Source organism: Gopherus flavomarginatus, chromosome 2, assembly GCF_025201925.1.
Source record: "Gopherus flavomarginatus isolate rGopFla2 chromosome 2, rGopFla2.mat.asm, whole genome shotgun sequence".
Lineage (NCBI taxonomy): Eukaryota > Metazoa > Chordata > Testudines > Testudinidae > Gopherus > Gopherus flavomarginatus.
Window position 1 is genome coordinate 57,527,243 of NC_066618.1, and position 17,450 is coordinate 57,544,692.

Consider the following 17,450-nt stretch of genomic DNA (forward strand, 5'->3'; position numbering starts at 1 on the left):
CAAGGCCAATGCACCATATATATCCCTCTTATATCCTATTAAGGGTTTAAGGGCTTACTGGGACTTAAGTGATGCACAGAACTCTCAATTTCATTTTAAGTGCTTAAGAAACAAAATGCCCCCCAAGTACTGAGCCATGTGACTAATACCAGTGTATGGAATGCTGGCACTTCACAAAATGCTTCTGCCACACAGAAGAGATGGCAGCCATCAGCAGGGAAGTAGTATATCACATTTTTATCAGCAGTGAAGTACATATATATCACACTGACAATGTAACAGCAACAACTTACCAGTGACCCATCTCATGCACTTCAAGTAAACATAGTCTAATGTTAATCCTACACATGATTGTGAAACATTGCCAAAGCTGAGTGACAACGGCACAACAAAAGCCAGCATAACCAAAGAAGTGAAGCTAGTGATGGCAGAGACAATCAATAGCTCAACAGGGCAGCGTGCTACACATATGTGACACAGGATAGCCATAGACATCTAGGGTGTAGTGTGATGGAGAAGGCTTAAAGCCAAGACTCTTTCAACTACCTGAGAAGTGTGCGAATCTACTTACTAATTACAGTGGATTATTCCTTTTCTAAGTATGCAAAACATAGCTATAGTTCACATGAACATGCACATGTCTTTATACATGCAAGCAGACTCACACAAATATGGTGATCAGACAATCGCAGAATGTGTTTTTACTTTATTTGTGTTTCTATCTGAGAAAGGCAATATCATACTTCAAGTCAAAACTGAGTATTTAAACAGTATTGTTTTTCTAACTATTTTTACTGAAATATGTATCTTAAAAATGAAATCTGTTTCAATATCAGCCAGAAATATTTAATAAGCTGTGAGATAGGAGAATATAGTATTAAAATAGTAAAAAGTTTTGATTCTTTACAGTTAATTTTTTTTAATCTAATTGGGACCAACTGGCCTCATTGCTTCTTATAAACTTTGCAATATATATTCTGAAAAAGAAATAAAAATGAACAGATGTTTCCCCTTAAAGAAGTCAGACAAAGATTTTTCTTACACAATAAATCAGCTGCTAGTGGATTTCCAGGACACTGCTCCAGGCAAACTGTTTAGGTATGGCTTAAAAACCTGATTTACCTCTGTATGTATCCAAAACTGGTAAAGGAGATTAAACTGGAGATGAACAGCATATACTGATGGAGGAATAAAGAGAGCCATAGGCAAGTAGAAAACCTGAAATATGAGAGAGAAAATATACATATGTATATGATTCAAACATTTTCATATATTGTGAATACTTTTGATTATATATCATCTGAGATCTCAAAGGACTTTACAAACATTAACTGACCCTTACAACACCTCTGTGTGATACACATAATAGAAAAATAATAGATAGTAATGATTGCTATTATATTACTATTAACAGTAGTAAAGTGAGACACAAAAACTTTACATAAATGACTTGTCAAAGGTCATACAACAAGCAAGTGGCAGTAAGAGAATCCAGGAATTCTGATTTCTAAATTCTTATTCTGATCACTAGACAATACGCCTATAAGCACTTATTTGACATTAAGTACTATATATTCCTGACTCTAACGATGATAAAGATGTGCTATAACTAAAACAGCTGTCATGCTTTTAGTATTTGCTGATTTTAAATATCCCACTCTCTTTGTCATACTGCCATGAACTTAACTTTCCTACCTAGGAAAGATACTACTGTCATACATGGAGAATAATCTCATGTTAGTTTTCACAATTAGGTGTTCAAATGGCTCTTTAAATAACATCATCAAATGACAACTCTGGGACTCACACACCCAAAAAATGCTCACAGTCTTTCTTCCTTACAAATAGAGTTTACCTCGCTGTTTTTTTCACTTGACATAGGATAAAACAGCCACATGGAGTAATCAATCCTCCCTAGGGAGTGAAGTTTTTCTAGACAAAATAAAATCCAGGAAATGTATCACAGAAAAAATGGGGGTATGGATAAGTGCATAGGTGAGAGACTTTTGGTGGCAAGACAGAAAGGCTCCCTAAGCATAGATTCCAAAGTAAAAAGGGACCATTGTGATCATCTAGTTTAACATCCTGAATAACACCATAGAACTTCCCTGAAATAATTCCTAGAGCATATCTGTGACGTAAAAACCTCTTAATGCTAACTGGCAGGGTGTGTGCAGGGGAGTTACTCCTGAGTTTGATATGCACATTCTAATTCATCAAAGAGTGTCACGTGAGATCTCATATGAAAGCCAGTGTCACACTTGTCATAAAAATCATTGTGAAATGCATGTATGCATGTTGTGTAAGGAATTATGCGTATATTCTGAAAATATGTTCTTAAAGTCTCTGTCAAGGTACTAGTCACCAGGAAAGATCCAAAACAGGTTTTCTATCAGAAAAGAGAAGTTTAGCCATTTAACTGCTTACATGTTAATTGAGCACGGTCTCATTCACAGTGGGTCTCCTATAACTAGTCTGAAATTAATGCAAATAAAGGGTTTGAAGACTTCAGAAAGAAACTAACAGAAAGAGAAAAGTAGAGGGAGGGAGTGGTGGAGAACCCTATGGTGTACATCACAGGCTTGTCTGAGTATATTTTGGGGGACAGAGGAGTCAACCTAGCACCTTCCACTGAGGAAGTAAAAGGACAGTGAATTTGCTTCATGAAAAAGGGTCTCAACCAGGCTTGGTTGAAAATGCTAGAGAACTCTCTTTCATTGATTTCTCTGAACTGTTTACTTCATGCACTTTTAAGAACCCATTTCCTTAAGAATAAATAAAAGGGGGCTAGAGGTGGCATTTTTACAGAGGAGTTGGATTCTTTGGGACATGTTCTGTAATATTTCACACTCCATGCAAGAGGTTACACATGGTATAATTCAGTACAGAATTATGGCCTTTTATATATGCAACTTCTCGAAAGACATCTTATGCAAAGGTCACAAGAGGAGCAACATGCAGGCAAGGTTTAGGTGAGCCCAGTGCCATGACACTAGTGCAATCAACTGTATCATTCTAATGACATTTAATTATCTCCTTTCGCCTGAAGGTAGCCTGGGTAATTTAGTGTATTTATAGATGATATGGAGAGGAATTAAGGATCATCTTCATATTTATGAGTCTACTCTGAACTTCCTCTATGATGAGTATATGGATTTGTGTTGCAACTAGTGAGCTAGGAAAAATCTTTATATAAATCTATGAGTATATTTAAAATTGACAACACAGCACATTTCTTATGCTTCTTTGACATTTCAGCTGTATCCAGTAAAAAATGTTTTTGTAGGGGTCACCTGCAGAAACGTCTGATGTGGGAACGGGTGAAAACTCCTCCCATACAGAAGAAACAGAGGATTTTGTTCCTAAAATCTGTCCTTCTGCCAGAGGCCCTGGACCATTTTTCCATTTCTTCATTTCAGGGCAAGCCTCAAGACCATCCTCTCAGCCTAAGAAGAGATCTGCTTCTTTACTTCGAACCCACTGGACTAGCACAAATGTTTTCTACACACATTACAAAGTTATAGGCATTTGATTCAAAGTTCAAGAATTTGTTTCACACCACTGCCTGCACTTAAAGTATGTCTTTCTCCTCTCTTTCCCTTCATATCTTTTCAATCAGCCTGCGCACAACCCACACAACACTCTCAACCCAGATTAATTTACAGATTTATCTTACAATGTTTAACTTAAAACACATACAGAGCTGGCAGCAGAACAGTCCCACAATCCCACATTAACCACCACAACATTCTCACACGCCTCTTCATATGCTTCAACAAAATGAGATGTCAAACTGCCTTCAACTGCATATGCTCAAAGACATCAGATATCACTCAGAGATTGACAATAACTCTTTACTAGATTATGTTAAAAAGCAAATACACATACACATACACACACACACGATTCTTCGTCATGCAGGCAGTTCAGAAAATGGTAGTTCTTTAAGATTAGCATGGGGTTCCTGGAGCATGAATATTTACAAAATTTGTGCTCAAGTGATGGCTATGCTTCAGAAAGAGGTAATTTTCACCTTTGCTTTTACACAGTCTAGACAATTTCACCTACAAGACAAACATTAAATTTCTATTTGCCTTTCTCAGATGTGAAAGAGCAATGCACACCATGATGTTAACTAGGTCTATTCTAGTCTTTATAGCTTTTTGTATCACATGTATCACCACTGTAACTGACTGCCTGCCAGTAGTGCATTAAGCAACTTGACAATACATTTGTCACTTATTATTTGTTCTCTCATCCTCTCCTCAGAGGGAGAAGCCTGCACAGTAGCGGAGTGTCTTGTTTTTGAAGGCATAGGGGCTTTTTGTTTTGTTTTTTAATATAAATATACCTGTTGCTATGTGTTTATGTAAAAGAAGGCACGCTAGTATCATTATTTCTTAGCTTGGTTTCCCATGGCTCCAGGCTAATATACCTTGTAATTTGGTTTGAAAGCTGGTACTAGCATCAACCTTGGGACTGTCTACAGCAGCAGTGGGCAACCTGCGGCCCATGGGCCACACAGGGCAAGCTGCTGGCGGGTTGCCAGACCATTTGTTTACAGGCCTGTGCAGCTTCCCACAGCTCCCATTGGCCAGGAACAGTGAACCGTGGCCACTGAGAGCTGCAGACGACCGTGCAAATGTAAACAAACGATCTGGCTCCCCTGCAGTTGCTTGCCCTGATGTGCCACAGGTTGCTGGCCACTAGTCTACAGAGTGCTTGCCAGCATTATTGTCCTCTTACAAACCCCCTAGCCTCCCTGAGTTATCATCATTATGGCTTTCCACAGTAACTGTTTGCATATAACATGCTTATGTAGCCGGAACAAAGTGTTCACATCCGTCCTTTTCTTCTGTCCCCTATTCAGGTGTTCTTTTTAGAAAACAGCATACCCACGGATGAACAAGCATATAGAAACTTAAATCTTTAACATGGCAGTATTTGCATGGAAGAGGGACACCTCACAAAAAAAGTCACCTGTACCAATGTCCATCTAAATCTTGTGCCCCCTTACAAGGCTGTGAGGGGTACTTTATGAATCAACACCATGACAATTAAAGAACAAGGATGGGTGCCTATAATAAACAAAACTATGAAGTGGTGCCAATACAAGAGTGTCCAGAAGACCTGATCAAGCTGTGGAAATGCATTCCATTGATTTATTTGAATTTAATATGTTTGGAATATTTATTATTAACAAAAGGCCAGATTTGGTCTCAATTATATCAGTGTAAATCCAGACTAACTTCACTGAAGTTAATGGCCAGAAGTACTTAACTCACAAGTCAGTTGCTGACTCAACAAAGAGTTATAGATTTGTTCTACATCTAACTGTAGTAGAATATTTTATATTGCTTTTCCTCTGTATATTATGGGAATCTGTATTTATGTCTATGAATGTATTCAGTATACTTGACATTTTTGTTTGCTTTAATACTCTGTGTGTATACATGTTTTGCCAATCTGTGAAATCTGGTTCGCAATGCAGTGGTTTTCTTTATGTGTATATAAAAATGGTGCAATATAATATAATTTTTCCAAATTTCCACTCTATAAAAATTTAGACTTTTCACTCCAGTTCAGAAGGAAAAGAAATTTCAAAATGTCAGAATTTCCTAGACAGAATTTCCACTTTCTGACTGACTCTAGAAATAAAAAACCTTCACAGATATATAGATATAGTATCTAAATGTCATGTGATTTTTCCTTAAAAAACATGTAGTTTAAGAAACAAACTTTTCAATTTCTTAAGACACTGAGTACATTATTTTTTTAAAATAATTATAAAAATTAAACATTTAAATAAGCAATTTCTTATGGCTTTCTTATCTTTTATGTTTAAAATTTATAACTTTTAGAAAAACTGATGATGTATTTCAAATAAAAAATATTGGGTAATGGAGGATAACTGTGAGAGGCAATAATTACTTTGGGACGAGCTCTGGGACACACCAAAATATATTAAAATTGTGACTTGTAGAAATAAGAGTCATACAAAAAGTGGAAACTAGGTCAAATTAGAAAGGATGAATATAAAAAACACACAAGAACGTAGAAACAAAATTATAAAGAACAAGGCACAAAATGGGATTAACTAGCTAGGGATATAAAGGGTAACAAAAAAGCATTTTACAAATACACAAGAAGCAAGAGGAGGACCATGGACAGGGTAGGCCCATTACTCGATGAGGATGAAAAGACTGTAACAGAAAAATGCAGCAATAGCCAAAGTCTTAAATGCCTTTTTTGCTTCATTTTTCACCAAAAAAAGTTAGCAGTGATTGGGTGACTAACAAAGTGAACATCACTGTAAATGGTAGATCCTAGAATATTTAAGCAGCTGGCTGAAGAGATCTCTGAGCCATTAGCAATTATCTTTGACAACTTGTGGAGGATGGAAAAAATACCAGAGGACTAGAAAAAGGGCAAACATAGTACCTCTCTATAAAAAGGGGAATAAGGACAACCCAGGGAATTACAGACCAGTCAGTTTAACGTCAGTACCCATAAAGAAAATGGAGCAAATAATCAATTAATCAATTTGTAAGCACCTAGCTGATAATAAGATGGTAAGTAATAGGCAACATGGAATTTTTAAGAACAAACTAACCAACCTAATATCCTTCTTGACAGGATAACAAGGCTTGTGGACAGACAGAAAGTAGTAGATGTGATATATCTTGACTTTAGTAAGGCTTTTGATTCAGTCTCACATGATCTTCTCATAAACAGCCAGGGAAATATAGCCTAGAGGAATCTACTATAAGGTGGCTGGAAAACCATACCCAGGGAGTAGTCATCAATAGTTCACAATGGAATTGTAAGGAAATGTGGTGTCCTTCTGGGATCTATTCTGGATTCAGTTCTATTCAATATCTTCATAAATGATTTATATAACGGCATAAAGATTTCACTTATAAAGCTGGGAGAGCAAGCACTATGGGGGACAGGATTAGAATTCAAAATGATCTGGACAAACTAGAGAAAGAGTCTGAAATATATAGGATGAAGTTCAATAAGGACAAATGCAAAGTGCTACATTTAGGAAGCAATAATCTATTGCACAAATACAGAATGGGAAATGACTGCCTAAGAAGCAGTACTACAGAAAAGCATCTGGTGTTATAGTGGATCACAAACTAAATATGATCAAAAATGTAACGCTGTTGCAAAAAAAGCAATCATTGTCTGGGACATATTAGCAGGGGTATTGTAAGCAAGACATGAGAAGTAATTCTTCCACTCTATTCAGCACAGATAAGACCTCAACTGGAGTAGTATGTCCAGTTCTGGGTACCACACTTCAGGAAAGATATGGACGAACTGGAGAAAGTTCAAAGGAGAGCAACAAAAAAGATTAAAGGTCTAGAACACATGACTTACAAGGAAAGACCGAGGAAAAAAAGGGTTTGTTTAGTGTGGAGATGAGAAGACTGAGAGGGGACATGATAACAGTCTTCATGAACATAAATGGTTGTTACAAAGAGGAGGGTGATAAATTACTGATCCTTAACCACTGAGGACAGGGCAAGAAGTAATGGGCTTAAATTGCAGCCAGGAAGATTTAGGTTAGACATTAGGAAAAACTTCCTAACTGTAAGGGTAGTTAAACACTGGAACAAATTACCTAGGGAGGTAATTGCCTCACTGCAGGGGACTGGACCAGTTGACCTATCAAGGTCCCTCCAAGTCCTACATTTCTTTGATTCTATGAAATTCATTCACAAAATCCATAGGTGAGCCCTCTTAGCAATTGATAATTGACAGGCACAGCGATCACTCTTCAAAAATTGCAATTTCCTTTAAACACTTTACGGAGTACTGCAGACACTAAGGTAACGCTTACCAACAGCATTTTGGTAAGAGTAGCCACAGGAGAGAATCAAATACACACATGGGCATCCCATCCAGTACTTTCACAGGTAATTCTCCTATTGGTTCCAGTTAAGAACATAAGAACATAACAACAGCCATACTGGGTCAGACCAAAGGTCCATCTAGCCCAGTATCATGTCTTCCGACAGTGGCCAATGTCAGGTGCCCCAGAGGGAATAAACAGAACAGGTAATCATCAAGGGATCACAGGCTGACTGTGTGTTGCGTGAAGAAATACTTCCTTTTGTTTGTTTTAAACCTGCTGCCTATTCATTTCATTTGGTGACTCCTAGTTCTTATGTTATGAGAAGCTGTAAATAACACTTCCGTATTTACTCTCTCCACACCCATCATGATTTTATAGATCTCCATCATATCCCACCTTAGTTGTCTCTTTTCCAAATTAAAAAGTCCAAGTCTCATTAATCTCTCCTGGTACGGCAGCTGTTCCAATGCTACAGTGTTGGGCTGCTTTGGTGTTTTCCCCACCACAGCAATCTTAAATTTAATATTATGGTCACTATTGCCAAGCGGTCCAGTTATATTCACCTCTTGGACATGATCCTGTGCTCCACTTAGAACTAAATCAAGAATTGCCTCTCCTCTTGTGGATTACAGGACTAGCTGCTCCAAGAAGCAGTTATTGAAGGTGTAAAGAAACTTTATATCGACATCTCATCCTGAGGTGATATATACCCAGTCAACATGGGGATAGTTGAAATCTCCCATTATTATTAAGTTTTTATTTTAATGGCCTCTCTAATTTCCCTGAGCATTTCACAGTCACTATCACCATCCTGGTCAGGTAGTCGGTAATATATCCCTATTGCTATATTCTTCTTATGCAAGCATGGAATTACTATCCATAGAGATTCTATGGTACAGTTTGATTCATTTAAGACTTTTACTTCATTTGATTCTATGCTTTCTTTCACATATAGTGCCACTCCCCACCAGCACGACCTGTTCTGTCCTTCCATTATATTTTGTACCCTACTATTATTGTGTACCATTGATTATCCTCATCCCACCAAGTTTCTGTGATGCCTATTATATCAATATCCTCATATGAGGCACTCTAGTTCACTCATCTTATTATTTAGACTTCTAGCATTGGTATATAAGCACTTTAAAAAGTGTCACTTTTTAGTGGTTATAGATCCAAAGTAACTCCATGATCTGTTATTCTGTGTCTATGCTGGCATTATGAAGAATATATTGCATTATGTTTAGAAAGTTATGATTGTGTGAAAGCCTGGGACTATAATTGGCCTTCTCAAAGTTGACTTTATTTCTCCTTTTCACACATTCCAATGAGAGTGTAAGCGTACCTATTTTCGATTCTCAGGATGCCTCAAATTACCTTTCTGCACTGTGATTTTCTGTGTCTAACATTTTCTTGACTTACATTTTGTTTTCCTTCAGACAAAATTAAATAGCTGTCATTTTATATAGCAGTGATTTTTAATAAAGTTAAATTATATTATTGCATTTTGCATAACTTACCCAAGAAGTGTATCTCTGCAGTACAGATTGTCTCAGTGCTGTGGATAAGTTATAAGCTTCAGAACTATGATGTACTTGGTGTGCTGCCCACAATATATTAACCTCTGCAAAACACATAATTTCTAATGAGGCATGAAAGAAAGAAAGAAAGAAAGAAAGAAAGAAAGAAAGAAAGAAAGAAAGAAAGAAAGAAAGAAAGAAAGAAAGAAAGAAAGAACAAAGCCGCATTCGTCTCCCACGACTTTTTTTTTTAACCTAAAAGCAAATGATTCCAAAATTTACACTTTGCTATTTTATCATAATATGGCAGGTAATAAAAACTAACCTTCAGATCTGAATTTAGAGATGATGAAGAGAATGGCATAGGTTAAACATTGGTAAGTGGACACAAGTGGGTGTAATTTACTTGCTGAGGGAGAGAAGAATGGGGTTACAAAAGAAAGTAGAAGGCTTTAAGAAAATGTGAGATGAAGGGTCAGAGGAAGGCAGCTTTGGTTAAATTATATTTTCATCAGGCATTTTGTCATTGACTTCAAGTGGACCAGAATTTGGTGTTGATTCAAGTACCATACTTCAGGTTTCCTTCAGACTTGGATAATGAAAATGTTTTAGTGCTTGATGAGCAAAGAAAAAATTTAAATAGTAACTTTCTGGGATACTTCAGTCTTCAAGCTCACCTGGAAACTCACACCACAAGGACATGACCATTGTCTGCCTATTAACAAGAAATAGAAAAACAAAGCATTCAGGTATCACTGTCTGGGAACTTTGGATTCAGTCAAAATAGAGTGACTGGGGCACTGTTTTATGGGTGAGGTTTGGGCGAGGCTGGTGTAGGTCACACGCCCCAAAGGCATGACACTTTTGATTTGCTGCATGTTTCAGAGCAAAACAGAGAAACACTAACTGTTTACCAAGGCATGTTTTTCTTTAAGTACCACCCTGGGTGGCCCTGTTGCTATGAAACTTTGAAAATCTAAAGATGTTTGGACAGTCTTAAGTGGGAGGTTATCAAGCAGAAAGGAAAGCCAAAATCTTTCATGGTCATCAGATTTATTGCAAGAGGCTGTGAGGAAGGTCTTAATTACACTATAATGAGAAGGTGGGTGGTTAATGTAGCCCCATAAGGTGCCTTTTCAGCTTGCAACTAAATTAAAGGTCACATATGTTTAAAGGGGTGAAATTTACATAAAGTCTAAGCTGACACAGAATTTGAAAACTGATTGGCTGACAGCCAGTTAAACCCTCCCCACTAATGGCAATGCTTCACCGGAACAATTAGGAAACTGCCTTTGGCAGATATTCGGATCCTATCCACAAGAGTGATCTTACAAATGTGTATTTAAATGCCTTGAAATTATCTAGTGCCAAAACTATGTAAAATGGTTCAGGACTGATGATTAACACATAGTTGTAAAGTAAACGGATGCCAAATCAAACACCTTGATGAATCTCAAGGTGTCTTCATCATTTCAAGGGACCAGAGGAATAACAGAGTGCCTGTATGCTAGAAATTAGAATTTCTGTACCTAATGAAATGTGACAAGTTAGTAATTTATAAGGCAACTTCATCATTTCTGACTGTCCTCTAAGCCTTTGAAAATCCTTATGATAGCTGTCTTGAAACTATAATTTAACCTACCTATCACAAAAAAATATTTAACACTCAATCTGAGAAACCTTTATTCCTTAAATGTCTCTTCTTCTGAAGTAACAAGTGTGCACTCTATCTAACATTTGTCATCTGGTGGGGCAGGGGGGGACATCTTAATGCATGCTGCCTTAATGAGCTCACTAGGAGATGAATTATTCTGGTGAGCTTCAATACTGTGTAATAATTTGTATTTGAAATGCTTTCCAAGACCTCGACAGAAGCTAAATGAGTGAACAAAGAATCTAAAAAGGTGGAGGTTAAAAACCTGTTGTCTTAGTTGTTTTAAAACCATTTACTTCCTATCACAAACTGTGTGTAACACAAGCCTTCACTCAATGAAGTACAGCTGTACAAACAAGGTACAGTAACTGGATCTTCCTTATTTCCCTCAGTCATTTTTCAGCATTGTGAAAAGTTCAAGGAAGGGAATCGGTGATGATTTTTACAGTCTACATTCATTTTGGTTAAGGTCAAATGGTTTTCTAAACTAATTAATAAAATGACATTTTATTAACAGAGTTTAAAATTAAAAAAGCTTCTTAATCTAATGAGCAGGCTAACTGCATGTTAAAAATCTTCTCAAATGTGAGAAGTAATTTGGAAGATCAGTAAGTTGATAATATAGTAGAGCAGTATTAGAAAAAAACAAACAATACTGCCATGAGTATTTCAGTCTAAGAATATTTTCTGATCCTTATGTTGTACTCCATTAAAGCTTTAATCCTGCTCTCACTGAAGTTAATGGGAAAACTCACCTGGAATTCACTGGGCGCAAGAGCTACCATGATTAGATGTCCTGACAATATCAGGATCACCCCAATATTAGGGGCTTTGTCTTATGTACGCAAGTATCCCCACAATCTTACCCCTGAAAAAAGTGTCCTTATTTTTAACACTTACTATCTAGTCACCATAGCAAAGGGCAGAGTCAGTAATTTGAAATTAATTTTATCCTGTTTTAGCTGAATAAACTGACCACCATTAACAGTCATGCTATTTTTTAATCTGAAGCAGTTCAACATTACTGTCGCCGTGTGTACTGCAACAGATCTAGGTTTATAAAATCATCCAAAAGATCAAACTTGGAATTATCAGCATATTAACAGTATTTTTTCTTAGGTTTCAAATGTCAACTTTAACAGTATTTATTAGCTTTTACCTACATAAGAGTCAAAATCCGTCACTTATACTTTTGCAAAATATTACAGTGAAATTGGAGGAGATGCGATTTCATGGAAATTATTAGTTCTGTTATATTTTTGCTACATTTACTATGGTTTTGCAATCCGTTTTCATTTTGGGAAATAGTGCCAAACAACTTATATTGCTTGTGTATAGGTCTGATAACAGGGAGTTTTGCCTAAGGACTTCAGGATTTGGCCTCAAATTTGAAGAAGAAAAAAAAAGGAACAAAATTATCAATATTTTCTGTCTCGTCTGAACTAATAAATGGCAGCCAAGGCTGTGAAACTCGCCTTGAATTCAATTGAAGTTTTTTTCCTGCTCTGGACTGTAGAATTGCATCTTCTGTAATATAGCAGGAAAGACCAGTAAGAAAAGAATAAATAGCAATACTTACACTAACAATAGTTTATAACTGTGACTAAGAAGCCTGAATCTAGGCATCAATCTATTGTTATTATTATACAAGATCCAGTTACAAATAAAATACAAAATATGTCTCAAAGGTAAAAAGCAGACTGACCAAGGAAAATAACACATTGTTCACTAATCAGCAGCATCAGGAACAGAAACTGAAGTGTCTCGAGAAAGCTTAGGTGGCAATATTTTTAAATTTCCCTGAATCAAACAGAAGACAAATTACTGATGAAAATATAATTGTAAAACATTGTCTTTCCCCTTTCCTTAGGGTAGAAAGTAGAAGTGCATCCAGTGCCTATTTTTAAAAAACAGGTGATAAAATAAAGAAGATGGCCAAAATCTGTACCCTTTTCCTCTCCATCCCCATTCCCCAAAAGAACCAAGGTAAGTAGGCATTTATGGAATTTGAAGTGCTAGCTATATAAAGCTTCAAAAAAAAAAAAAAACACAGCATCATTTTTCCTTAGTCATGCATGATTAACAAGTGAACTGAAAAATTTAATTGAGCAGAACACAACAAAATTAGGAATAGGTATCAGAACAACGGTTATGTTTTGAATTATTATATGCAACAGACGATAGATAATGTCTCAAAAAAACCCTATTTTTTCTCCTAAAATCTACTTATGAAAGGCCAAATCCAGAGGTCTGCTCAGGAAAGCTCCCATGTAATTTCATGGTGGCTGAATCCAGTGGCTCTAACTTCCATGGAACTTCATGATGAATTATTGTGGGAACTAAGTGAAAACTAAATAAAAATTGAGGGTCAGATCACAACATTCCTCTCCCTCCCCAATCCACAGAAGGGTTCTTCACAGTACAGATTTCACCTCTCTTCCTTGAGGATGGGAGGTGGTCAACCATCTACATGACACCATAACCCCTTCTTGGGACCCTATGGAGGGCTGTCCCTGGGGTTAGGATCTACATGGGGCTGATGGTATAGAAGATGTACACATTTCTCCCCATTAGCCCTACTGAAATTACTTCAGTAAGGTAATACCCTGGAGCTGTCCTACTCTTCAACATCAGGAAACCACTCTACAAAGTCCCACCCTATTAAATGACCTTGGGGTAAACCAAACCCACAGAAGGCCCCGGTAGTTGGCAGGAATTTAGTTTATGGATTTCTCCCCAGGCCACGTGGATATTAGGTTTGCAGCTACAATCTGTTCTCTGCAGATAAATGACACTCCTTCAAGGGTATGGCTACACTTGAAATTTCAAAGCGCTGCTGCGGCAGCGCTTTGAAGTGTGAGTGTGGTCGGAACGCCAGCGCTGGGAGAGCTCTCTCCCAGCGCTGCACGTAAATCACATCCTCTACGGGTGTAGCTTGCAGCGCTGGGAGCCGTGCTCCCAGCACTGCGGCATTGATTACACTGAGGTTTTACAGTGCTGTATCTTGCAGCGCTTGGGGGGGGGGGGTTTCACACCTCTGAGAGCGAAAGTTGCAGCACTGTAAAGTGCCAGTGTAGCCAAGACCCAAGAGTATAATCCAAAGGAACACTAAATCAATCTCTCAGAACTTCCCTCTATCTTTATCCTCTTCCGTGGGTTTTACTATGGGAGGGAGAAGATCTTGCCCCAAATAAGGGTATGCACCCCAAATAAACCACTGTCATTAATACTGATATATAAACATACACTTTCTACAGTCTTGGCATTATAGCTGATTCTTTTCCACTTTGAATTTCTCCTTGCCCCAGTTTTACTTTTTGGCATTAATAGATTCATAGACTCTAGGACTGGAAGGGACCTCGAGAGGTCATCGAGTCCAGTCCCCTGCCCTTATGGCAGGACCAAATACTGTCTAGACCATCCCTGATAGACATTTATCTAACCTCCTCTTAAATATCTCCAGAGATGGAGATTCCACAACTTCCCTAGGCAATCTATTCCAGTGTTTAACTACCCTGACAGTTAGGAACTTTTTCCTAATGTCCAACCTAAATCTCCCTTGCTGCAGTTTAAGCCCATTGTTTCTTGTTCTACCATTAGAGGCTAAGGTGAACAAGTTTTCTCCCTCCTCCTGATGACACCCTTTTAGATATCTGAAAACTGCTATCATGTCCCCTCTCAGTCTTCTCTTTTCCAAACTAAACAAACCCAATTCTTTCAGACTTCCTTCATAGGTCATGTTCTCAAGACCTTTAATCATTCTTGTTGCTCTTCTCTGGACCCTCTCCAATTTCTCCACATCTTTCTTGAAATGCAGTGCCCAGAACTGGACACAATACTCCAGTTGAGGACTAACCAGCACAGAGTAGAGCGGAAGAATGACTTCTCGTGTCTTGTTTACAACACACCTGTTAATGCATCCCAGAATCACGTTTGCTTTTTTTTGCAACAGTATCACACTGTTGACTCATATTTAGCTTGTGGTCCACTATGACCCCTAGATCTCTTTCTGCCATACTCCTTCCTAGACAGTCTCTTCCCATTCTGTACGTGTGAAACTGATTGTTCCTTCCTAAGTGGAGCACTTTGCATTTGTCTTTATTGAACTTCATCCGGTTTACCTCAGACAATTTCTCCAACTTGTCCAGATCATTTTGAATTTTGACCCTGTCCTCCAAAGCAGTTGCAATCCCTCCTAGTTTGGTATCATCTGCAAACTTAATAAGCGTACTTTCTATGCCAACATCTAAGTCGTTGATGAAGATATTGAACAGAGCCGGTCCCAAAACAGACCCCTGCGGAGCCCCACTGTTATAATCAGCAAGTAGGCTGTTTTAGAGGTGGTAGTCGATGCTGGAACTCCATTGTAATAGCCCGAAATTAGATTCAACACCTTTGCTACCTGTTTCAAATTCAAATCAATTTCCCATGTGATGGTAGAAACTGCTCATCTCAGGCATAAGATTTCTCTTCAAAATACAAAACACAGTAAGTTCAAATTACCCTTTGTTCTTAATTTCCTTCTCCTTTCACCATGATACATAACTCACCATATTTTGTTTAACAACAGGAGAAAATGCATTTGCCAATAAAAACTGTTCAAGAAGCTATGTCAGTGAAAACAGAAATTTTCACAACACCCCAAGAACAGCAGCAAGGTAAAAATGTGTCAGTTCTGTTCAACAGACGAACAATTTCTTTTCAAGTTTTTTCACTCAGAGGGCTCAACTATAGACTTTGGAATTTAAAAAAAAAAAAGTGTGCAGACAATGTGGAACATATCTGTATTACCACATAATGAAATGTACTCCAAAGCACAGCTTTTGATTCTCGTATCAGAAGTTATGGCTATGGCCAAGTGAATGGGGGGAAGTTTTTTATTTGAATTCAAAACCTAATTTTAATCTTTTTTTGTTATGTTTTGTGGGGTAAGGTGCATACGTTATTCAGTCAGAAACAGAAACATATGACGTATCTAACAGTACATACATTGAGAATATTTACAATTATGTGTACTACATCACAAAGGTGCCACGTGATGAATGGCTTTAGCTAATGACCACCCAGGTCAGTGGTGAGATATTGCCCTTCCTCCACCACCTAATGTGGTCTCTGAGAGTCACCAGTACCTAATGAAGAGCAGTAACCTACTATGCTTTGGGTATCATTCAATATATTGCATTGCAATTACAAGGGAACAGGTCGATAAAATGACTGGTCTCCTGACTCCACCCTCTCCCATGGCCTTGCTAAGCAGAGCCCCAATAGTGGTTGTTGAAGAGGAAGCTGGTGGGGGAGCAAACTTTGCAGCCACCTCTTCCATTTGTGAGCCTCTCCTCTGTGGGATTTAGACCCTTCTGCAAAGGAAAAGCAAAGAGGTCCAAACAGAGCAATTACAATTTGTTAGGGACTCCCATCTGTCTCCTGCATTCCCTATAGCTAACGGGTTTAAGATTACTTTGGTAAACAGGAAAAATCTTAGTATCTAGCTATTAGCTTTTGTTTATCAAATACTTATTCCACTGGAAAAACAAGATGGGTTTAATCCAGTATCTACCTGCCCAGTTACAACTGATCTACTCTGCTACTTTGCTTCATGAATAAATCTGCAGACTTTTTCAGAGATCCATGCTCCCTGCTGAGTGCCATATTTGCATAAGAGCTGGATGAAGGAGCACTCAGATAGAACACATTTGAGCTTTACCTTATAGCTTATACCTTATAGAGAGACAGTTATCTTATAGCAACAAAAGATGGGTATGGAGTGGAGGGAGGCTCCCAACTGCTCTGAAATCAAAACCCTCCTGAAGGCTCATTTCTTCTTCCCTACCAGCACACAGTAACCTGCATTAGTCAACTACCATCTCCACATCAACATTAGATTGGTGCGGGGTAGGGGAGGACGGAAGAGAGAGTGTCAGTGCTCTAAGTCAACATCCCTATCCATCTCCCTGTTTGTCTTGTCTGTCTTTGTCTATCTCTAAGATAGTGGTTCTCAAACTTTGGTACTGGTTACCCCTTTCACATAACAAGCTTGAGTGCGACCCCCCTAATAAATTAAATATGCTGGAGGCAAAGCAGCGTTTGACACCTTGAGACCCCCATGTAATAACCTCATGATCCCGAGGGGTCCCAACCCCCAGTTTGAGAATCGCTGCTCTAAGAGTCTCAGAATGCATCTACATTGCATTTTAAAACCTGTGGCAGTGAGTCTCAGAGCCTGGTTCTATGGACTCGGGCTTGCAGGGCTCACACCACAGTGCTAAAAACAGCAGTGTTGATGCTGCAGTCTGGCCCACTCCTTGGACTTCAGAGCCCAAGCTCCAACACAAACCTGAACATCTGTTTTTAGCACCATAGTGTGAGCCTCGCAAGTCTGAGTCTGTAGATCCAGGCTCTGAGACTTGCTGCT

General features: G+C 38.2%; 1 protein-coding gene across 3 annotated transcripts in view; it reads right to left on the reverse strand.

Moving 5' to 3' along the window:
- Positions 1 to 17,450, reverse strand: part of AGMO (alkylglycerol monooxygenase) — a 276,395-nt gene that overhangs the window by 152,894 nt on the left and 106,051 nt on the right. For 2 of the 3 annotated variants that reach the window (XM_050938680.1, XM_050938682.1), the window contains exons 4-5: positions 9,385 to 9,506; positions 1,123 to 1,218 (exon numbers count right to left, since the gene is read on the reverse strand). In XM_050938680.1, the coding sequence (XP_050794637.1) occupies positions 1,123 to 1,218; positions 9,385 to 9,506 (218 nt within the window). The remainder of the gene's footprint in view (positions 1 to 1,122; positions 1,219 to 9,384; positions 9,507 to 17,450) is intronic. The other variant, XM_050938681.1, reaches the window with a different exon arrangement.